The sequence below is a fragment of the Oryctolagus cuniculus genome, chromosome 14 (assembly GCF_964237555.1).
Source record: "Oryctolagus cuniculus chromosome 14, mOryCun1.1, whole genome shotgun sequence".
Classification (NCBI taxonomy): domain Eukaryota; kingdom Metazoa; phylum Chordata; class Mammalia; order Lagomorpha; family Leporidae; genus Oryctolagus; species Oryctolagus cuniculus.
The window spans coordinates 989,862-1,014,497 of record NC_091445.1 but is presented as its reverse complement, the minus strand read 5'-3'; the positions used below and the strand labels follow the sequence as shown (position 1 = coordinate 1,014,497).

Below are 24,636 nucleotides of genomic sequence, written 5' to 3'. Positions count from 1 at the left end.
AAAATGTATCCATCTGTGGGAACCGATGCTGCATCTACTCTAGATACTATTCTGTGCGACTGTTTCTACTACAAAGCAATTTACTGTGACCTCTGCAGTATTGCACACTATCGGGCGTCTTTACAAACTTAACCTGTAGTGACAAAAAAACCATCGCCCATGCCCATGTTTACATCATTTAATTAACCAGCCATGAAACTCCCTTGTAATTTCTCACCTCTGTAAACAATGTGGCAATTAACATTCTTGGAGAGGAATTTGCTGAGCCACAAGAGAGTTATTTACGGTGAAATCACCCTCCTGGAAGGCTCTCTATTGCTCAGGCTCCCACTTGGAAGGCACAGGTGCCTGCTTCCCCGCCCTGAACGTGACGGTCGTGTCTAGCATTTGCCCACCAGACAGGTAAGACAGGTGATTCCAGCATGTGTCTCCCTGAGCACCTGTCACCGAAGCCATGGCAAACACTCCCCACCGGCTCTCCCCTTTCTGGACTGCAAACCGTCATGTCCTGACTCCACGTTTTTCTGTAGTTGACGCTCAGAAATCTTTAATTAAAAAAGTGTTCGAAGCAACCTAATAAAAACTTGCAAAACTGAAGTCTGAAACGAGGGCGTTCTGTAGCCTGTGAGACCACGGTCAGGTCACAGTGACGCCGGGGACGCAGCAGGAGGTGCTCAGGGACGAAACCTCTCACAGCCAGGGCAGCCGGGAGCTGGACCTGCGGAGGCCCCATCCTGGCGTGCTCTCCCCTGGAGGCAGCTCTCTCACACAAACCTCACAGGACAACAGGACAACCAAGGAGCTCCGCTCCCACCTCTTCTGTCACAGGCCCCATGCCCGGCACACGGGACACAGCTGTGTCCAGCGAGTGGACGTGGACTCTGGCGTTTATCTGGGTGGGATGCTCTCAGCCTAGACTCCCCACGCGCCCTTTTCTGTGTGGTGTGCCTCCCCGAATCACGGAAACCTGTGAAACCTGCAACCCTCCCTTGTGGGTCAGGGCAGCCCCCAGATACCCTGGCCTGGCAGACACCCCCCGCCTACCCTCCCACTGCCAGTTCCAGGACGAGGCGCCGACAGCCACCGACGCCCAGCGCCCAGGGAAGCCACAGCACTGAAGACTTTCAGCCCCACCACAGCGCCCACCCTCACGGCTGCCCAGGGCCAGGAGGCTCAGGAGTCACCCACAGGGTCACGCAGGTGGACAGTGACGCCCGGAGCGGGGCCAGCCTTGCAGCTGCCTGCACCCACACCGAGCCCTGGACTCCTTTCCAGCCTGGGCACATGCAGCCCGGGTCAGTCGTGCCACCATGAGCTGTGCAAGCCGGGGCGACCCTGGCCCATGTATTCGCACAGCCAGAGCAGCACAGCCCCGGGACCCCGTTCCTGGGGAGAGCTGAGCCCCGCCTGCTAAGTGCTGGACACGCACAGGTGGGGTCCCCCACGCCCTGAGGACATGTCTGAGGGTACGGAAGGCACAGGCCCCACTGTCCATGTGCACACAGGTGCCTGGATGTGGCTGGGACAGCCCTGCCCAGAGCTGGCCCCATGCCGACAGCAGGAGGAGGAAACTTCCATGCGCGGGGCTCCAGCAGGTCCTCTACAGCGCCCTCCAGTTCACAGTCACACACCAGGGTGCAAACGAAACCCACTCGACCAGCAAACGCTATGAACACCTAAGCCTGGGTGTCCGAGAGACACTGACGTCACCCACACTCAAACTGACAGCACCGACCAGCGGTCCACACGCACAGCCTGACCAGAGCAGACCTTATCCCACACTGTATCGTGGCTCCCTTCTCCCTGAGCTCATGGCGGCAGCTGCAGAGGGAAACAGCCCGGCAGGAAGTTTGCTGTCAGCCTCTGCAGGGCGCTCAGATGGGCGCCCCCTTCTGACCGGGTGCTGTCGCCTTTCAGGGTGTGAGGAGGTTGACTGCACCAAGGGAACGCTTGTTTTAAGAAAACCAGGGACTTGCAACGCTGCCAACACCAACAGTAACTCGAGGTCTACCTGACACAGAACAACGCCGGCCAAGGTCACAGGGCAGCACCCCGAGGGTCGGCGACGGGGCCGCGGCTCTGACACGGAAATGCATGCTTCAAAGAGAGGCTGCGGGACCTCAACACGGAGCACCCGTCGGCGCCAACCCGAGCGGGGCCCACGGCTCAGCCTCATCGGGGTGAGAGCAGGCGGCGGAGGTAGGAGCGGGGTCGGGCACACCAAGCCTGCAGCAAGCTGAGGAGGCGTGGCTGAAGGAAGCCTGAGGGCCCCGGCAAGGGACTCCCCGCCCCCACACGCCCGGTTCCGTCCTTGGCAAAGCCAGCTCCCCTCACATTCCGCAGGAAATGTGCCATGACAGCGCCCTGGGCTTCGCCTCCCGCAGGTCCAGATTCCACCAAAGTGACCACGGGACGCCCGCAGCTGGGCCGCGCCTGGATTCTGGGAGGAGAAAAAGGCCAAGCAGAGACTAAACCCAGAGAAGCGGGAGCTGGGGCAGCCACCGGCACTGAACACCAGGCTCCCCCCAAGAAACTCCGGATCAAAACCCAAGGCCGAGACACGCTCCAAACACCCCGAACTCTCTGACAGAAGCCACGGGGAGCAGCCCCCACCCTCGGCTCCTCACCCCTGCCCTGGCTGCTGGTGCTGCCAGACGCGAAGGCCTCGCAGATGCAAACAGCAAGTGGGTCTCACCAAAACCCAGGAGAACGCCCAGACTTTTAACAAAATTAAAAAATCCTCTCAATGCAGAACAGGACTCAGAGCTGCTGCTCAAGGAGACGCACACCAAGCCAGGGCATTGTTTGCAGCAGGTGTGTGTACACGTGTGTGCATGTATGTACATGTGTGCGTTCTGACACATCTGCACAGGTCAGAGGGCTCAACACACTCCAGGAAGAGATGTCACCCTGGACACGCGGTCCCCTGGGGCCTGAGCAACTCACTGCGCCTCCTGCCTCTGCCATCGGCACCCCAGCCCCGGGTGTGAAACCAGAAGGGAGAGGGTGTGAGAAATCAGAGCCACGGAGATGCCGGCTGGCCGGATGTCCGCAGGTGGAGCAGAGCCGCCCGCTCCACGCCCTGGCGCCGGAACTGAGCCACGGCAGTGCCGAGTGCGGGGAGGGCACTGGAGACGGGAGAGAGCCACGGGCGCTCACACACCCTTCCCCGGGGCCGTGCAGAGGTGCCAGGCACCACCTGCTCTGCCCACAGCTGCACAGGTGTGGGCCCTCCGACAGGCGACATGCCACGTCCAGCGTCGCTCGTCCCCTGTGCTTTCTTTGGGTCTTAGCTGAGTTGGGATTTAAGGTGTCTGCCTGTCCAAAACTCCCCATCCTGACCTCCCCTCCCCAGCCAGGTGGACATCTCTCCCCCCATGCACAGCCCCTGATTCCAGAAGGTTCCTCAGGAGTCCGGAAAAGCCACTGCAGTTCCCTGACTCGGGTCTATCCCTGGGCTCCTCTGAGGAGCCTGGAAGGTGTGTGTCCTCTCTCCATCCACCAGTCTCGACTGGCTGGTGAGGTGTGCAGTGGGGGACGGGCACAGGACAGCACCTAGGGCGGGGGCTCGGCCAGAGCAGGCTCACAGCACAGCCTCAGGGAGCGGAGGAGCTGACCAGAGCCAAGAGTTTGCTTCAGATCTGAGACTGCTGCCCAGTGCCCCAGGGGAAACCTTTTTACACCTGACTCCAAGTCCAGTCCCGCTGTGGCCCAATGCACCAGACAGAGCCACACTGAGTGACGTCCAGGCCGCCCAGGGTGGACAGCAAATGTCAACACCTCTCTTCTGGAGACGATGACAATGCAACAACGGCACTGCAAACTCAGCGTGCGGGGCCTGCGCTGCCCCCGGCCCTTGCAGGGATCGAGCGCCCACCTGTGTCCACCCGAGCAGCGAGCTGGCAGGGTGGGAAGCACTGTCAGAGCGGGGGCCGCATGCAGGCCAGCCCTGCCCCAGCTCTGCTCACACACAGCAGGCAGGAACCCTACAGAGCCGGTGGCATGTTCCCGTCTCCAGTGCAGCCGGTCCCCGGCACAGACACTCCCGCTCCTGAAGGAGGCGCTTGGCCCCGAGCCTCCACGCCTCGCAACTCACACCAGGCTCGCGCTCGACTCCTGGCCGCCGTGCACATGGCGACACTGCCACGGGGTGTGGGAGGGACCAGGACACTTCATAAAGCTAGTGGAGGACTGAGTCAAAACTCTGAGTTTATTTTGCAACAGAAAACTTGAGATCCACAGGGAGTTTTTTCACAATGTAGGTGTGTTATGAAAAAGCCCCCCCCCCATTTCATTTTTCCACCAATTTTGTGAAGTGTCTTCCTGGACCCACTTCACGAATGCAGAGGCCGAGGGACAGAGAGCCTGGGCTGCGCCTGGCCATCTGGACACCGAGGAGCCGTCCAGGAAGGAAAGCGGCCCATCACACAGGCCGGGCCGGCCATCGCGCTGCCACCACACCTGTCCATCAAGGCCACAGCACAGTGCCTGCCCGGAGGCTGCACTGAGACAGGACAGCCCAGCGGCCACGCAGCCCGGTGTTCCGCGGTGGCCACAGCCGAATGCAGTGGACAACGGCGCCTCCACCGCCTGTGAGGAGACTAGAAACAGCTGCCCGGGGAGGGAGAGCCGTGCGCAGGGCTCTGCAGCATGGGAGGTTCTGCTCTGGTCCCCTCCCTCTGCATGCCTGCACCTCCCCGACACCAGGCGGTGTGGACGCCAGGCCGTATGGATGCGCCTTTGCTGAGCCCTGGCCTCAGATGGCCCCGTCCGGTTCAGCCAGCATCAAGCCCTGTAAGCTGTGAGAGCCGCAGGATTTACTGTCCACAGGGAAGTTAGGGGCCAAGCACTGGCCACATACATGCATGCACACACAGGCACACACACACACACATGCACACAGGTCCTGGCTCCATCCACTGGATCAGTCCCCAAATGCCTGCAAGTCAGAGCTGGGCCAGGTCCTGCACAGCCTGACCCTGACCCAGGTCCTCACACACAGCCCTGCACACCCTGACCCTGACCCAGGTCCTCACACACAGCCCTGCTCACCCTGACCCTGACCCAGGTGCTCACACACAGCCCTGCACACCCTGCCCCAGGTCCTCACACACAGCCCTGCACACCCTGACCCTGACCCAGGTGCTCACACACAGCCCTGCACACCCTGCCCCTGACCCAGGTGCTCACACACAGCCCTGCACACCCTGACCCTGACCCAGGTCCACACACACAGCCCTGCACACCCTGACCCAGGTCCTCACACACAGCCCTGCTCACCCTGACCCTGACCCAGGTGCTCACACACAGCCCTGCTCACCCTGACCCTGACCCAGGTCCTCACACACAGCCCTGCACACCCTGCCCCTGACCCAGGTGCTCACACACAGCCCTGCACACCCTGACCCAGGTCCTCACACACAGCCCTGCACACCCTGACCCAGGTCCTCACACACAGCCCTGCACACCCTGCCCCTGACCCAGGTCCTCACACACAGCCCTGCACACCCTGACCCAGGTGCTCACACACAGCCCTGCACACCCTGACCCTGACCCAGGTCCTCACACACAGCCCTGCTCACCCTGACCCTGACCCAGGTGCTCACACACAGCCCTGCTCACCCTGACCCTGACCCAGGTCCTCACACACAGCCCTGCACACCCTGACCCTGACCCAGGTCCTCACACACAGCCCTGCACACCCTGCCCCTGACCCAGGTGCTCACACACAGCCCTGTACACCCTGACCCTGACCCAGGTCCTCACACACAGCCCTGCACAGCCTGACCCAGGTCCTCACACACAGCCCTGCACACCCTGCCCCTGACCCAGGTCCTCACACACAGCCCTGCTCACCCTGACCCAGGTGCTCACACACAGCCCTGCTCACCCTGACCCTGACCCAAGTCTGCACACACAGCCCTGCACACCCTGACCCTGACCCAGGTCCTCACACACAGCCCTGCTCACCCTGACCCTGACCCAGGTCCTCACACACAGCCCTGCACAGCCTGACCCAGGTGCTCACACACAGCCCTGCACACCCTGACCCTGACCCAGGTCCACACACAGCCCTGCACAGCCTGACCCTGACCCAGGTGCTCACACACAGCCCTGCTCACCCTGACCCTGACCCAGGTCCTCACACACAGCCCTGCACACCCTGACCCTGACCCAGGTCCACACACACAGCCCTGCACACCCTGACCCTGACCCAGGTCCGCACACATAACCCTGCTCACCCTGACCCTGACCCAGGTGCTCACACACAGCCCTGCACACCCTGACCCTGACCCAGGTCCTCACACACAGCCCTGCTCACCCTGACCCTGACCCAGGTCCTCACACACAGCCCTGCACACCCTGACCCTGCCCCAGGTGCTCACACACAGCCCTGCTCACCCTGACCCTGACCCAGGTCCTCACACACAGCCCTGCACACCCTGCCCCAGGTCCTCACACACAGCCCTGCACACCCTGACCCTGACCCTGACCCTGGTCCGCACACACAGCCCTGCAGGTGGCAGTAGGGCTGTGGAAGTTTCAAGCGTAGACCAGCCTGACCTTGTGGCTGCCTCCTAGTCACACAGCCGAGGTGAGCTCCTTCCAGTGCTCCCACGTCTTCTCACAGGGAGGCCGGCCCCGGGCCCCTAGGCGTGCTCTGGAGGGCAGGGTCTGTTGTCCTGACTGCCGGCTGGGACTCCTTAGCGGGTCATGGAAGCAGCACCGAGGCTCAAGCCAGCCACCTCCAGACTCAGAGCACGAATCACATGGAACTGGGGAGCGAATGCCGGAGCACGCTGCCCATGGTGGGCTGAGGGAGGTACGAGACTGGGTCCCGTTCACGCAGGCACACATGCATATACACACACGCATACCAGCACACACACATGCATGCACACACAGGTGTAGGAACACACATATACCAGCACACACATGCACGCACACACCCACACACATACAAACACGCATGCACACACACACACATATGTATACACACATGCACACACAGGTACACACGTGCATGCACAGGTGCACGCAGCATACACACACAAGCACACAAATCATACACACATACACACACGATCACACATATATGCACACACATGTGCACACGCATGCATATGTGCACAGATACATGCATGCAATTCATGTGCAGGCACGCGCATGCAGGAGCATGCAGGAGCATACAATCATATGCACACACACAAGCACATGCACATTTACACCCATGCACACACGTGTCACACACACACAGGTCCTGGGTCACAATATGAAGCCACTGGCTCTGCCTCCCCAGGCTCAGGCCGCCCGCCGAGCCTCGTGTGTGGTTGAAGGAGCAGGACCCCTACGTGATCTCTCCCACAGCTCCCGCCACCGTTCAGCAAAGCTGCTCTGATCCTGCACAGCTGCCGGCGTCCGGCCCCACGCCCACAGCAGTGCTGACCCGCGGCCGCTCTCCAGGAGGCGTCTCGGGCCGCAGCGTCCCCAGGAGAGAAACAGGAGTTGACTCAGGGAGGGGTGAGGGCACCAGGCTGAGCAGCCAACAGAGGGCCATGCTGGCTCGCAGAGCCACGTGGAAGGGGAGCCTCTCAGTGCTGGCCGTGGTGGCCTCCACGGCCTTCCCCGACGGCTGCCCGGAGCCGGCGCCTGGCTGGGAGCACAGGCAGGCAGGAGGAGGCCACCAGGCCAGAGAGCAGAGCCCACAGAGGGCCGAGGAGCCCAGACCTGCCACGGCAGAGGAGGCACCGAGCCCCCGGGGGAGCAGGGGGCCAGAAATCCCTGCTAAACTTTACAGACAGTGGGGGGGGGGGGTCAGCAGGAGGTCAATTCCACCCAAGCCAGCACTGGTGCAGGACCCGCTGCGAGGGGCAGGACTGGGGACGTCAGGATGGCTCTGTCACAGCAGAGGACTCGGGGAGCAGGACACAGCACTTGCCTCCAGGGCCAGTGACAGTGGTGGGCGGTCCTGGCGGGCACACAGGCCGGGCAGCCACGCATCCCTGTGGCCTACTGGCTGTCCCCTGGGAGAAGCCGTGCGTTCTCAGCACTTGGTTTCTCCTCTATCAGTGGGGCTGGCCCTGCTCGGCCCGGAGCTGTGAGGGTGGAGGCCGTGGCCACTGAGCCTGTGAGCAGCCCACGGAAAGTTCCAGCGGCCCCCGCTGCACGGAGTCCGAGAAACACAAGTGCTGGGACTGAACCCTCAGCGGCTCAGCTCATCTGCAGGAGCGGGGGTGAGGCGCCCGCACCCCACATCCGAGAGCCCGATTCTAGTCCCGCAGCTCTGCTCGGACTCCGGCTCCCTGCTAATGCGCCTGGGAAGGCAGCAGGACAGCTCAGTCCGCGGGTCCCTGCCACCTGTGTGGGGACCCGGATGGAGTTCCTGGCCCCTGGCTTTGTGCTGGCCCAGGCCTCCTGGATGCTGTAGGCTTCTGGGGACTGAACCAGCACATGGAAGCTCCCTCCGTCTCTAAAAATGAAGACAATGAATACCTTTGGAAAACGCCCTCCCTCTGAGAAGTTACACTTCTGCGGATCAGAGCACCGGCGACCGGCACCTGTGCCGCCCGCGTCCAAGGCTGGACCTCACACAGGAGGCTGAAAGCCACAGTCCTCCCAGTGACATGTCCAGAGGCCAGGCTCGGCCACCGACACCACAGACGCCCAGATGATTCCATCTGCCCCAGCCCCTGCCACACCTCCCAGCCTTACTCGCTTGTCCCTGCTCCAGCCTCTCAGTGGGGGCCCGTCACCCTCAGCACCATGTCCCCCGGGGACCCACGCTGTGCTATGGAGATTCCCACCCACGCCATGTCTCCATGTCCCGCCCTCTGCCTGGCCCCCCCAGCAAGCCCTCTGCCTGAGGCCTCGCCTCCCCAGCCCGCAGGTCTGGGCATCACAGCCCGGGGCCTCTAAAGAGGCAGCCCCTGCCTGGAGCAGCTGGAGAGGGAACCTGCAGGAGCCCCCGTGTGGAGCAACCCTGACTCCTCAGAAGAGAAGGGGGGTGGGGAGGCAGTTACCATAGAAACAGGAAAGCTGCTTCTGTTCTACAAATGCAATTAGGAATCCCTTACAAATTCATTCATTTGCATGGGCGACAGCTGGCTGGTTTCCAGGACAGACGTTTCTCTCCAGCTCCAAGTGTGGGGAGAACTGAGGGGACACGGAGGGCTGGGGGAGGACTAACAGAGGACTGGGACCGTGTTCCTGAAGGACCAGGGCTGCTCAGTCTCAAGCAAACCTGCGCGCACAGCTCTCAGACACCTGAGCGCTTCTCTCACACCCAATGCCGCACCTCCATGCGGTCAGCGAGGTGGCCCCGCGTTCGCGTCCTGTGCTCATTCCTGGCACGTAGGAGACTGCCCCAGCCTCTCAGACAGGCCGCGGGCACACAAAGGGCCCTCGGACAATGATGTCCCCAGACAAGCGCGCCGCCAGGGGAGGCGTCTCCACTGCTATTCTCGGAGGTGGGACAGGCAGCTGGAGCAGGGGACGAGCGCCTGGTGCATTTTCTCTCCCCAAACAGGGGCGGTGAGGTCACGGGGGCCGTCCCTGCGGGAGAGGAGGGCAGCCCCTCTGCAAGTACCATCGCCCTCTCCACTTCTCCCCGGCCTTCACGTCCCCTGGTCTTCACAATGGCGCCGTGGGTTAGCTTCCCCTGGAGAAGGCGGGGGTCTAAAAGATGAAAGACAAACTGTTTAAAACGACTGATTCTCGCGATCTGAGCACATGCTACACACATGGACCTGAAACCCACTCGTCGGCACCGACTCTCTGGAAACTCCTCCAGTGCACACCCTGGCGAGGGAACCCCAGGCGCAGCAGGAGGAAGCAGAAACCTGAGTGCCAGGGCCCGCCCAGGACAAAACCTACAAATTCATTTAGCTTCAGCTCAGATGACAGACGTACGGAAAGCTTAGTACAGAACCGCCCAGGGTGGGCATCTGACCTGGCAGTTAAGACCCCCACACTGGGACCAGCGCCGTGGCACAGCAAATGGAGCCAGCGACCGCAGTGCCGGCATCCCATAGGGGTACCCATTCGGGTCCTGGCTACTTCCCTTCGATGCAGCTCCCTGCTCACGCACCTGGGAGACCAGCAGCAGGCGGCCCCTGCACCGACGTGGGAGACCCAGATGGAGTTCTGAGCTCCTGGCTTCAGCCATTTGGGGAGTGAGCCAGTGGATAGAAGACCTGTGTGTGTGTGTGTGTGTGTGTGTGTCTGATGTTCAAACAAATAAAATAAATTAAAAGGGGAAAAGAAGAAGCCACCACCATCACCCCCATCAGAGCGCCTGGGTCTGATCCCAGCTACAGCTCCCGCCCCAGCTTCCTGCCCACGCACACGCAGGGAGGCAGCAGTGATGGCTCAAGTCCTCGGGTCCCAGCCACTCGCGGGGACACCCGGGTCCAGTGTACTCAGCCCCCAGCCTTGGCCCGGCCTCACCACGGCTGCCGCAGGAGTTTGGGGAGCGGTTCCCCACCCAGGCACTTTCTGGGGTCAATCTTGCCAGGCTTCTGCCCCCCCTGTGGAAGGCACCTTCGGTGGCACCCCCCAGGCCCCCAGCCCCTGAGACCGGCCCCTTGTGGAGTCCCTCTCTCTGGGGCCAGCATGACTTCAGCAAGCTGATGCCGGTGAGCGGGGGATGGCACACATGACAGCCGCCGGGCCAAGAGCAGGTGCACAGCCACTGTGGTGCGGGTGGCCACCGCGGCTCGCGCCTGCTCTCCACGTCACGGGCTGGCTGGCTGGCTGGCAGACCCACGTGGCAACCGTGGAGGGAAGGCTCTGATAGACAGCAGTGGGGAACAGAGGTCGGGATCTGAGTCCCGCCCACGCCGCCAGGTGAGCCGGTGGGGGACACACCCCAGGGGAAGCCTGAGGCCCTGCAGCTGCGGGAGGGATGGGAGCCACAGGAACCGCAAGGCCAGATGCCGAGTCTGAGAGGAGCCGCTCGGCTTCCAGGTAGTTGGGCAGGCAGCCACAGTTCACTGACACACAGCCCCGGGCACCCGTGTCCCCAGCGCAGGTGTGCCTAGCACTCCTAGACAGAGGGTTGCCATGAGATTAGCATTGTGAGCCTCGAACCCCAAGCCGGTGCACACAGACCTACGAAGCTCATCGCCTTACCAAGCATGAGCAACAATTTCAAGGCTGAAGTCGCCCCAACACCAAGCCACGCCCCACCCCGCCTCGTCACACGGTCCCTGAGAAGGCCCAGGTGCCATCAGGGCTGCTAGGCTGTGCGGAATTCCCAGCCGCACACCCAGGGGTGACAGACAGGGCAGGAAGCGCCTGTGTCGGGTGACCGCGACACGGAGCTCTCCACCGGACTAAGGCCGGCAGCCCAGAACCCGTCCCGAGGCCTGTGCACCTGGAGTCTAACTCACGTCCTCTTCGTCCACCCACAGAAGCTAAAATGAAGGGAAACCCCATCTTCCTTAGGAGTGGATGTGCCCCATCCAGCGCTGGGCCCCAAGCCCCTCAGAGGCAACAGGACAATGGCCAGCACCACTCAGCAGGGACAGACCTGGGGGCCAGAGGACCCCCGGGAGCAGGCAACCACCAGAGGCAGGGACGAGGGAGAAGAAACGCACAGCACACGAGGGTCGGGCCCTGGAGCCGGCACGGGAGCAGACTGGGAGTGGCTGGGGGCTGGCAGACTGACCAGGAGCGGCTGGGGGCCGGCACGGGAGCAGGTCCGACCAGGAGCGGCTGGGGGCCGGCACGGGAGCAGGCCTGACCGGGAGCAGGCCGAGGCCACAGCGCGGGCCGCACAGAGCCTGGGAGGCCCTGCAGAGAGGCCCTTTATCTTCAGGCAGGAGGAAAGCTGGAAGGTTTAAACAAGACCGACCTCCCCAGGCCAGATTCTCAGGAGATCCAGCTGACCACAGCATGGACAGAGGCGGAGGGGCCAGAGGATGGCGGAGGAACCAACCAGGGCCCTGCAGAGCCGGGCAGTGAGGACAGGAGTGGGCGTGGGCGGCACGGGCGTGGGCGGCACGGGCAGAGGCCCCAGGAAACACCACACAGGCAGCTTCTCCGAGACAGTACAGGCGCACGCTCTGTCCCCACAGCACCCCGCTGTGCCCACACCCACTGCACACACGCCTGCACCCCGCTGTGCTCACACCCACTGCACACACGCCTGCACCCCGCTGTGCTCACACCCACTGCACACACGCCTGCACCCCGCTGTGCTCACACCCACTCCTTACACACCTGCACCCTGCTGTGTTCACCCCAGGGCACGCTGCTTACACGCCTGCAGCCCTCTGTGCTGCCTCACACTCAGTACACAATCAACCCCTGTAACACACAGCACGGGACACCTCCTGTCCTCAGGAAAACCTTCCTGTTGAAGCACCTGCTGAATACCCACAGTCTCAGCCAGCGCTCCACGGAGGACGTCCCCCAGCCAGGCTGAGCGAACGTCCACTTAATCAAAGCTTTAGTGAAACAGCACCCAGCTACACAGAGGTCCCCCCTTTCCTAGTGAATTGTCACATAAGAACTGTACATACTTGTCAGTACCACTGGATGTGTTGATAAACATTGACGCTGTACGTCCAAGCTCTTTCAACACCCTGTCTCAATAGTGAAAATTCAGAATCTCTCCTTGTATCTTTCTTAGAGAAACACAGCACACTAACATCCCTGGTGGTCCCCCTCTGTGCAATGGAACGCCGGTTTGCGTTTCGGCTTCCTAGCTAGGAGGGCCCCTCCGTCCACCTGTCCCCTCCCCTCCCTTCACACGCTGTCTGGCCTTGCTAATCGCCACCGCCCGCTGAGCACCGGGAGCACTGTGCCCGGGAGGCTGCACAGGTGAGATTGCATGGCGTCTGGCTACTTCACGCAGCGCGGCGACCTCCTGGTCACCCACCGGACGCAGACAACAGCATTTCATCCTGTCACGTGGCCATGCCACACTCCACTGTTTGTGTTTGCTCCACATGGACACGTGGGCAGTCTCCCTCGCCTGGCTGTGTGCAATCGACATGAGAGTGCAGATTCCTGACCCTTCCCTCGGCTAGGGACCCGGGGCAGGGCTGCTGGGTGCAGGGCAGTTCTGCCTGAGGCGCCTGTGGCAGCTGCACGCCGGCCCCTGCAATGGCTGAACTAACGCGCACGCCCACCCGTGTGCAGGGTTCCTGGTTCCCACGTCCCTGCCAGAGTCCGGGAACAACCTAACCGGCGCGAGGAGATCCCGCGCTGTTTTGACGTGCGTTTCCCAGCTGATGGGCTATGTGCAGCATTTGTTCACGTCCTGATTTGCCACTCGCACTTCTCCCTTTGAGAAATCGACGTGTAGATCCGCTGCCCCTCTGCAGAGGAGTTTTGTGGTCTCAGTGACACTGAGTTGTTCGCGTGCCTTGTACGCTGCCCCGTCAGACCACGGTTTGAGGACGTCTTCGCCCATCCTGTGGCTGCTTCTTGGCTCTGCCGATGGCCTCCTTTGCCGGCAGAAGCCCTTCAGTTTGCTGAAATCCCATTTTTGCTGAGTTTTGCCTTTGTCTCCTGTGCTTTGGGAATCTGAGAAAAGGAAATCCCTGCCCCTTGCAACGTCCTAAAGCGTCCGCCTGCGTTTCCTTCTGGAAGTTCCCAAGTCTCAGGTCCTACGTCTGGATCTTTAGTCCAGCTCGAGATCACCTTTGTACGTGCAAGGGCCAGGCGCCCCGTTCCAGGCTCCCACACGTTTCCCTTCAGCTGAAAAGTCTGTCCTTTTCCAATGTGTGTGTTCCGGCTCTTCCGTCAAGGACCATTTGTGATCCTGGAGCTGGATCTCAGAACCACGGCTGAGCCCAGGTCATAGGGATTCCCACCCCCCCCCCCCCCGAGGTTTCGAGCTGTGGCTACACCGCAGTCCAGGCTCTCGGCACAGGCCCTGGGGGCGCCGACGCCCACCCCAGACACCGGACAGCCGCTGTCCTCGCAGAGAGAGCACCGCCTGCTGGACCCTGCGCCCACCTGCTGAGTGGCCTGGACTGCTCCGACGGAAATCAGCTGAGCTTCAGGTTCCAAGTCCATTGCACTGACCTGTGTGTGTCTGTGTCCCCGGCAGCCTGTCCCGTGTCCCACTGATCTGTGTGTGTCTGTGTCCCCGGCAGCCTGTCCCGTGTCTCACTGATCTGTGTGTGTCTGTGTCCCTGGCAGCCTGTCCCGTGTCCCACTGATCTGTGTGCACCCGTGTCCAGAGCAGCCCGCCCTGTGTCTCACTGATCTGTGTGTCTGTGTCCCAGGCAGCCTGTCCTGTGTCCCACTGACCCGTGCACGTGCGTGTCCACGGCAGCTGGCCTTGCTCGCTGGAACTCTGCACATGGGGAGGTTGGTGAACACGCTCTTGCACTTTGTCCACGTTCTGCATCTGTGCATCTCCTCCTCCTGGGTCTGGGTCGGCTGGTCAGTTGCTGTGCTTAAGGTGGCGCTGGGATGCCTCGAGGGTCACTCCCGATGCTGAACATCATCTCCAGGCCATGGCACAGGACATCTCTTGACTGAGCTGGTTTGCGACATTGAGCCACGTTTTAGGGTTTTCCGTGTCCCTGTCTTACTCGTCCAACTTTTGCTTTTTGAGGCTGGTGTCGGTCGAGTGCTCCCTGCTGGCCAACAGAAACGTGAGGTTCTCGTGTTCGCTGCGCGTCCTGCAGCCCTGACTGCTTCCCGGGGCTCGTGCAGGTTCTGTGTGACCACGCTCACCTCTTCCCTTGCAGCCTGGGCGTCGCCCCGCAGAGGAGGGCTGTCCACCCACCGTCCTCGCTTCCTTGCTCAACGCCCACTGCCTGTGCTCGCCTCTGGGCCATTTCACTCCCCTAGCAGGGACCTGGCTAATAGCACCTTTAAAATCCCCTGGGAGTCCTGCCACCAAGCTGGAGACTCCACAGACCGTCAGACGAACTTCCGGCCTGACCTCAGGAGCTTAAAGAACAGTAAAGAGCCGTTCAAATGCCAGGCAACACGAGAGAGCCCGAAGGCTGCTCTGATGCCGACTAGGGCACGTGTCATGGAAGGCTCCACACAGTCCTGATGGAGACCTCGGCCTCCTGGCCGTGTCACTCTGCAGAGATGGGGGTGACGAACTCGGATGACCACGTGTTCGCTCTGTAAGGGGACGTGGGGGCAGGAGCAGCAGCCCCCAGGCAACAACACCCGGCTCAGTCCACACTAAATATCAACCCCCCTACCGACCCCACCCGGCACAGCAGAGCTCCGCCCTGCCCAGATAAGGAACCCTCAGCACCTGCCCCTCGGCTACAGGAGTCCCTGTGGTTCCGGACACCAAACACCCAAAGTGGCCTCACCCAGAGGTCAACGAGGACACTGCTGATCAGAGCCCGCCCTCCAGCCTGCAACCCACAGACCCTGGAGAGGGGAGGAGCCGCTGTGGGGAGAGAACCCCACACCCGAGGCAGTGGGACCAAGAAGCCGACGCGAGCCGTGGCTGCCCCAGCAGTGCCTGGCTGCACCTTGACCGTGGCTGGTCCTGCCTGAGCCCGTGTGAAAGCCAGGCTCCCCAGCCACCCTCTGCCACCCACAAGTCGGTGAGCGAGCTTCTGGAATCCTGGCCACAGGTGTGTGCTCGGCAAGGGTCACACCCCTCTGTCCCTGCCGGGCGGGTGCGGGGCTGACCCTGGCCCGCTGACCTCCGTGTGGCCAGTTAGGATCCCAAACCACGAGCTGCAGGAGCCCCCCAGGCACCCACAGGTCCGACCGCAGGACCACGGCCGCCGAGCCCACGCCCGCGCCCCCACAGCCGCCGAGCCCACGCCTGCGCCCCCACAACCACCGAGCCCACGCCCGCGCCCCCAGCCTCTACCTCTTGGCTTCCTCCAGGTGGCACAGGTACTCGTAGGCGATGTTCTGCCGCCGCCTCTCGTCCATCTCCTCCGCAGACAGCCTCTCATCGTCCACGATCGCTGCAGACACAGGGCGCACAGCGTCACTCCCGGCAGCCTCCACCCCACACCACACACGCTCACGCCAGCAGCACCCGGGAGGCAGCGAAGAGCCCACGGCACGCGTCTGTCCCCAGTCCCGGACGGATCACAGTCTAGAGCCCCCGACCCCCGGAGAAGGACGCGGGACCCTCGGTCAGGAGAGCAAAGTCTCCAGCTCCCCCTCACCTATCTCTTGGCGCTGACCACACAACCTTCTGCCAGGAGGAAGCAGCTGAGCGAGCAGGCGCAGTCCCCGCGGGCCTACCTGTGCACCAACACGGCTGCCCGCCTGTCAGCAGCACATGGAGCCACAGCCTCTGGGCGCCGGGTGGCTGACGCCGCACTCCCTGCCCACGGCGCCTGCCCTTCATTCCCACCCGCGGGGCCGTGTGTCCCTCTTCACCCTGACTGCCCCTGAACCGGTCCAGTGTCTGCCGTGCTAGTTCACTCATGGAGGAAGACCTGTGCCTGTGCGTGCAGGCGTCACACACACATGCTGGTGTTCACACATGCACACACCACGTGCAATCCATGTGTGTGGCACATGCATGTGCACGTGTGGTCACACATGGAGGTGTGTTCTGTACGCTGCATGGTGTGTGTGCACACACGCGTGTACGTGCACCACTTGCATTGGGGAGGAACATCAGTGTTGTCAGCCACACAGGTGGGAGGGAGAAGGAGCGAGGGGCGCCCCTGCTAATCCCCCCGGCAGACACAGGAACCAAGGCCGAGTGCTGAACTCTGGAGTCAGAACAACGCTGGGTGCTGAAGACCTGACACAGGCTGCAGGGCGCGACACTCAGCCCGGCCCTAATGACGGACGCAGCCAGGCTGTGAGCAGAGAGCCCGGGCAGACGCCCCTTCTCTGAGCACCGCCCGCGGGGGCTTTCTGTGCCGGCTGCAGACACGGGGAACTCACTGGGCCATGGGGGCCGTGCCCAAGCGGGGCCAGAACACAGCCGAGCACACGCTCTGGGGTCCCTGTGGACAACGAGGGGGAAAGGGACCCTCAGGGCATGGTGGGTACCTGCAGCACCCAGGGCGGCTTCCTCTCCCCCCAGCACTCCCCTCGGCTCCACCCCTGGGCAGGGGCCCCGCCCACCCGGACCAGCACCACCAGCAGCGCCAACAGCCACTTCTTTTCTGCAATAACCCAACCTGCTCCACGTTAAGGGGGTCTCATGCTTCAGGGGGTGTGGGGCTTTCCTGACTTCCATGCCCGCATCCCTGCCTGGGGCTCCTCCTCCTGCAACAGGTGCAGCCGCCCAGCCCCGCCCCCTCCACTGCAGCAGCGGCTCTGTGCCCGGGCGGCCGCTGCCCCACATGCCGCCGTCTGGCGGAGCTCCACCTCCCACAGGACAGAGCTCTGTGTGGCAGCTGCCTCTCCTCCCACTGCTGTCTGCGCTGCAGCCAGGAACAGCCCCGCCCACCACCACTTCCTAGTGTGACACCCTTGACGGCGTCTCGGCTGGAACCCAGGACTGCCCTGCCAGCACCGAGGGCCTGGCTTTCACTGCGTCACTCATGCGAGACGCCCAGCCGCCAGCGTGAGCCTTGTCTCCTCCCCCCTGGCCGGGTCCCCTGGAAGAGGAGGCTGTGGTCCTGCCTCCTGCATGCCTGTCACAGATGCTCACACAGAGCTGGCTCCCAGCACCTGTGAACACCGCCTTCGCGGGGATCCCGACGGCGGCCTCCCGATCACCGCACTGGAGAAGTCACCGACTTCTCACCCCGGGGCCCTGCACCGCGCCGGCCCCGCGCCGGCCCCACGCCAGCCCCATGCCCGCCCCAGACACCGCGGTGCCGGTCTCTCACTCACTTCCGGGGAAAGACGGCTGCTCACTTACGCTTTATTGTTTGAGTGGCAGAGACGGACAGACAGAGGTCTGCCATCCGCTGGTTCACTCCCCAAATGCCCTCAGTGGCCAGGGCTGGGTCGGGCTGCAGCCAGGAGCCAGGAGCTCCACCTGGGTCTCCCATGTGGGTGGCAGGGGCCCATGTACGTGAGCCACCAGCTGCCACCTCGCAGGGCGCACCCAGCAGGAAGCTGGGGTGGGGGGCAGAGCCGGGATTGGAACCCAGGCACCCGATACGGGACATGGGCATCTTAATCTCTGGGCGGAACCCGGCCGTTAATATTTTCACTTTTATCAAGTTTCTTCTGACACACTCAGGCCTCACCCACACAGCTGCTGCAGGTCCTGGGGTCCCATGCCAAGCCCAGCCTTGCCCGGGTACCCAACTCCCTGACATGACCCAGCCCAAAGGACACAACTTACCAAGGGTGTGAATGAGACCACACACACATGCACATGTGTACACAAAACACACATATGCACACACACTATATGCACATATACACACGCACACACATGTGCACACCACACCACACGTGTGTGCACATACACCATACATGTACACACACGTACCACACATGCACACATACAGACATGCACAAGCAGGCATATACACTACACACATATATACACCCATGCACACACATGCACCTACCACGTATGTGCACACACGTGCACAACACACCACATATATACACACCACACACATACACATGCATTATGCACATGCACACATGCATTATGCACATATATACACACATGCACACGTGTATACACATACACTGTGCGCACACATGCACACACGATGCACATACACACATACACATATGTACACACATACACACAGATGCACACAAGGTACAGGCACACATATACACCCACACACACACGTATGCACAAACACACACTATATACACACTGCACACATGCACACACACGGATACACGTGTACACATACACTCCACACATACACGCATGCGTGCACACACACATGCATATACACATACATGCATGCTCACACACGCAAGGTTTAAAGCTGACCTCACCAACAGAATCCTACCCACCTTCCAGGGTCACCCAAACTCCTCCTCCCAGAGCCCTCCCTGAGCTCCGGGCAGCCCTGGACGTGGGGAGTCCCTTGGGGAGGCAGACCCGTCCAAGGAGCGTCCAGCATGCCTCCCAGCCAGGCCACACCGGAACACACAGTCCCGTACCAGGAAAGCCTCACAGAGCTCCAAACTATCCACATGGGGCGATTGTGATTGCGTACCACACCGAATGAAGCACAGGTGTGGCCACTAGTGGCGCCCAGGCCACGGACCTTGTGCACTGGGCTCACACACGCAGGTCCAGCTCCCAGCTCTCCCGTGTGGGCACACGAGAGCCCAGGGCAGGCGTGACACAGCAGAGACTGTCCCTCATGGCTGCCCGGCCCCTGCCCCGCCTCTGCTCACGGGTAGAGACTATCTCTGGTCACCATGCCCTGGCGCCAGCCCAGAATGCCAGTCTAGAAGCTGCCGGGTCCTCCAGGCCTCAGCACAGACTGGGCAGCCACCGGACTCAGCCCTGTGCTGGGAGAGCCACCAGGGAGCTGAGCGCAGTCACTTAGGCAGGGCTCTGTGTGCGGCCATGCGGTTCCCACCACCACCTGGCCAGGCTCCGGCACACCAGGCGTGCCAGGGCAGGCAGGCACAGGAGCCCCGCCCTCACTCCGCCGCTGCTGCCACGGGGTCCAGGTGAGCCGGGCGGAGCTTGTCCCCCACAGCCCTGGTGCCTGGAGCTGCTCGCATGTGAACGGACCTGGGCACCCCGCAGCACCCTCGCCAGCACCTCTCTGCCGGGCTGAGCCCTGAGAAACGCGGGCACAGGGAGGGACCACGGCAGCTCCAGAACACCAGCTGCCGCTGCCTACGATGCGCCCCTGCGGTTTTTAAGACTTACTTATTTAAAAGACAAAGGCAAAGATAAGACAAAGAGAGACAGAAAGAATCTTCTATCCACTCATTCACTACCCCCAAAAGGCAGCGATGGCCAGGGCTGGGCTAGGCTGAAGCCAGGAGCCAGGAGCTTCTTCGGGGTCTCCCACAGGGGTGCAGGGGTCCAGGCACTTGGGCCATCTTCCACTGCTTTTCCAGGCCATAGCAGGGAGCTGGATCGGAGGTGGAGCAGCTGGGACTGGAATCAGTTCCATAGGGGATGCCAGTGTTGCAGGCAGTGGCTTAACCTGCCACGCCACGATGCTGTCCTGATGTTGCTGTTCTAAAACAACTACATTCCAGGGCCGGTGCAGTTTACAGCAGCTAAAGCCAGAGCCCGCAGTGCGGCATCCCATACGCACGCCACTGTATGTCCCGGCTGCTCCACTTCCAATCCAGCTCCCTGCTGCGGCCTGGGGTCCCAGTGCTTGGGCCCCTGCACCCACGTGGGAGACCTGCAGGAGGTGCTTACTCCTGCCTCCAGCCTGGCTCAGCCCTGGACATTGTGGGCATCTGTGGAGTGAACCAGCACATGGATGACCTCTCTCTCTGTCTCTCCCTGACTTTCATATTAACAATCTTGCAAGTAGCTCCAGTGCACGGAAGCCCCCTGAGACGGCTAACTCAGAGCTTGGGGCACCGGACAGTGGGCGGAGGAGTGACAGGGAAGTCCACCCTGGGCAGGGGCATTCTGCAGGCTGTACCCCAGGGGTCCTCAGAACGCCCGCGACAACTGTGTGTTGGGGAAAACAGCACACACGGGGTTCAGGACATTTTGCACCAAAACAAACGTCTCTTCCGACTCCCTCACGCACGAGCAGCGCCCGCGGGGAAGGCCGAGCTGCCGGAAACTCTGGGATCCATTTCCCAGGGACGCGCAGCCCCACGCCCTGCGCTCCGGGCTCCCCCCGCCAGTGTTTGATGTCCCCACGCCTGGACTCCGGGCTCTGCCCCCTTCGCATTGCAGCTCACTCATTTGCTCTGCAAACACAGGGCGGCTGCCCGGTGCCAGCCCGTCCTGGGGACACAAAGTGGCTCACCAGGCCTCTGCAAGTTTGTCAGAACAGGTGCCTGCCCTCGGGGGCATCAACTACTGGACGGGGCCGGGGCCCCCCATTCAGAAAAGGGGACAAGATCAGGGGTGGGAAGTCGCAGCACGCACGCAGCTCAGCTACAACGTGCACAGGTGCTCTGCGCACCTCCGGCGTCCTCGGCTGTCATTCGGCTGTGCACGGAGGCGCCCACCCGGGCAGGACCCTCCACGGCCAGGCCGCCACCCTCGGAACGTACGGAGCTGTCCCAGAGCCGGGGTTCACACTCCACGCAAGGCTCCAGAAGCACAACTGACGCCAAGACACTAAGACCGGGGCAGGGCTGGGACGGCGAGGAGCCGGCCGAAGTCCACGGCCCAGGCAGCCACGCCAGGCAGGTGTTATGGTTTCACACCGCACCGCGGCTGCTTCATCTTGGACGTCAAGGACCACAGGATCAAATGCCCTTAGAAAGAACCCCCTGACAACAGGCAAATCCGCGGTCGGAGCCACGGTCACTGGCACTCGAAGAATGCGACACTGACGGTGACCACGCTCACAGGTAAAACCTGGGGGCCTCAGGTCCCTCCAGTTCCCGACCACGGCCGAGCACCCAGCCAGGGCCCAGGCCAGGCTGCTGGGTGTGTGCTGAACCTGGTGCCCGCAGGCACAGGTGCCGCGGGCCACCACTGGCCCTGCAGGGGCACCGCCCTGACACAGGCACGGCCGTCTCCAGCCTCTGCAGCCATCCTCCTAGCTGCCCGGAGCCTCCCAGCCCTCAGCGCCCAGGGCTGTCAGAGGCGTCGAGGAGCAGCCAGTCCACCGGATGCTCCGTGTGACGATGCCGCATGGAGCCTGGCCACCTGCACTGCCCCCGTGGAGCCCTGTCTTCAGGTCAGTGCCAGCAACTCCATCTTCTCCCAGGAGCCGGAGAACCTGCCAGCACCGGGAAGACAGCCGCGGTGGTCCCGGGGCAGTGCCGAGCCTGCCACGCCCCCTTGAGGTCCCCCACAGCCGACATATCCACTGACGGGCTCCTGTGACTATTTTTCCTGCTGGAAGCCTGTGAAATCCATGCTCCTGTCTCGAGAAAGCACAGAGCCTCATCTCTCAGAGACACAGAACTCTGAGTCCAGCAGAGGGATCTGACTGTACCAGCAAAGCAAGGACTGCGAAGATGCAGACTGAACTCCAGGAGGCAACCCCAGGGCCGCCACCCACAGGGGAGAGCGGGACGGGGCTCCAGGCTCCCGGCTTCGCCTGGCCTGGCTCTGGCTGCCGTGGGGAAGCCCTGTCTCTCCGTCACTCTGCTTCCAGTGAGCAAACGTTGAGGAAGAGGCGGGGTATGAGAAGCTGCGACGCCGGGGCCCAAGCGGGGGGCAGAGGCGGCTGCGGGCTTTGACAGGGGAGAAGCCCAGGAACTTCGCACCAGCAGGATGGGCGAGGGCGGGCGCGGGGAAGGGGAGCAGCAGGAAGCGGCAGTCGCTTCGTGACTTCCGAGGCTGGGGGTGGCAACCACGTGGTGCCCGGGAGCCAAGCTACCGGCAGATAAGTTTGTACAATGAAGGGGAAGACACAGGCGCAGCCACGGGTCCAGGGACCCACCAGGAAGCCGACTCTACCCCGAAACTCGCATTTGCAAGTGGAGCGCCTCGTAGCAGACGGGCGAGAACAGCCGGGCCCGTCCACGCAGCCACGCCCACGTTCATGTGAGCCAGCGCTGACGCACGAGTCAGGACGTCAGTGCCTACAACACCGCCAGGAGCTCAACTCCCAGACGGATCTGTCAGGAACACGGGAGTGCCAACAGCAGTCCTGGACGGAGAACACCACAGTGTGACTGGGGCACCCACTGAGGACCGGCAGGGGACACCCTGGAGGAGGCCCCGCGCCCGTGCCAACCATGGGCCGGCCCTGAACCACATGCACTCCTGTGCACCACAGACAGCCTCCGAGACACGGCTGTACTGTCAGCTCCGTGGGCCTACTGGTGCTGTGCTTGGGGTAACACCAGCACGCGGTAGGAGTGACTCCTGCTCAGGGAAGTAACAGCCGGGGGCAGCAGAGCTGTGGGCATTCGGACCCGGCTGGGCCTCCTGCTGCGTGCCTCCCGGCCTGACACCAGGGCAGGGCGCCAGGGTCTGCACAGGGAGCCTGTTCTGCATCCAATGCCCAGAGACCCTCGCATGGCAGCCGCCCTGCATGCAATCCGTGCCCCCAGGTCACAGCGTCTCCCACAGCCAGTCACACGGAGGGCCCGGGACACAGGTGTGACTTCAGGGTCAAGTCACTGCTCCTCCTACAGATGCCAGGAGGTGGCAGCCACCCTGGGGTGTAGCACGAGGGGGCCGGCGCACCCCACGGGCCCCAGATCCTGGCGGCCGGGGCTCCTAACAGCCGACCGAGCAGTCACAGAGAGAAGGGGTAGGCGGGCGGGGCCCTGGCCCCAGCAGTTCCCATCAAGAGACTCAACGCTCCAGGAGTGGGCCAGCCCCTCAGGGCACACAGTCAAGGAGCCGGCAGTGTCTCCTGCTGCGACAGCCTCTCCATGTGGCCCTGGCACCCGAGACAGCTCCAGTGGAAGGGCCCCCAGCCCACTGGACAAGAGCCGCCCCGTCACAGACGTCACCATCACGTTACCAGCCCTCCCTCTGCACCCATGGGCCCCGCGGATCTGTCGTCCCCTGCACTCCCAGGTGACAGCCCCAATCTGGGGCCGAGTGATTAAGGCCCCCGTGTCCCATGGCACAGGCCTGGGCTCACACCTGACTCCAGCTCCGATGCCAGCTTCCTGCCAGTGCACACCCTCAAGTCCGTGGGTCCCTGCCACGCCCGTGGGAGGCCTGGATGGAGCTCCTGGCTTCTGGCTTCAGCCCAGCCCAGGCCCAGCTGTTGGACAGATTTGGGGAGTGAACCCATGGGTGCGAGATCTCTGTGTGTCTCTCAAATGAAAGAACCATAAAATTACCAGTCAGGTGGACAGTATCAGGTGGATTCCAGCCTGCAGCCAGCTCCGTGAGGCGTCTCCCGCACACCTGCACATGCACCTGTCCGCACGGCCATCCCACCAGGACATCTGCAGTCCCACAGATGCGCACACAGAGGCTGAGACGGCGCCGCCTCCTGTCCTGCAGCAGCCTGCCCCTCACCCCCCACCCCCGCAGGAAGCAGCCCCGCCTTCCAGGCCCTCTGGACCACCACACCCCAGGCACCCCAGGCCGTGTCAGCCATGGAGAAACAGCCCCCGGGGACAAGTGGGAGTGGAGAGGCCCAAGGCAGCTCACAGCTCTCAGCAGGGATGATCGTTCACACGGAGCCTTCAAGAGCCATCCCTCTTGCACCCCACTGCACGGTGACCTGCGTTTCACCCCGAACCAGAAAACGGAGCTCCAAGACGCCGCGCACGAGTGCCCCAGGCCCAGCCCGGCTCCCGGCCGGCAGCGAGGCCTCGGGCAGGAGGAGCAGCTCTCTGGCCCGGCCGGGCTCGCACGTGGCTGTGCAGGTGCAGGCAGCTTCCCAGGAAGCACGGTATTGCAGGCACTCCGCCCCCGCTGCCCCAACCGCTGTGAGCCACGGAGCCCACGGCCGTGGGGAGGGAGGGCATGGCCCAGGAACAGCCAGGACTCGCGTCCCCGTCTGGTCTCCCCACGCCTCGCCTGGGCTGGGCTCTCCTCTGGACACCCAGGTTCCCACCCAAATGTCTTCCTCCACCCACCCCCAGACACACCCAGAGGTCCCTCATCTAAAAACTCCCCATCACGCACTGTTTTCCGACCCGCCTTTCTCCCGAGTCAGCACAGGGAGCAGGGGGCGGGTGGATGGGACGCAGGTGGGT

At 62.7% G+C, this 24,636-nt stretch overlaps 1 protein-coding gene across 2 annotated transcripts in view; it reads right to left on the bottom strand.

Annotated features, from left to right (window-relative positions):
• The window catches only part of IQGAP2 (IQ motif containing GTPase activating protein 2), a 196,178-nt gene that overhangs the window by 156,899 nt on the left and 14,643 nt on the right, over window positions 1-24,636 (bottom strand). For both annotated transcript variants that reach the window (XM_070056267.1, NM_001082161.1), the window contains 1 exon segment: window positions 15,815-15,914. In XM_070056267.1, coding sequence (XP_069912368.1) covers window positions 15,815-15,914 — 100 coding nt within the window.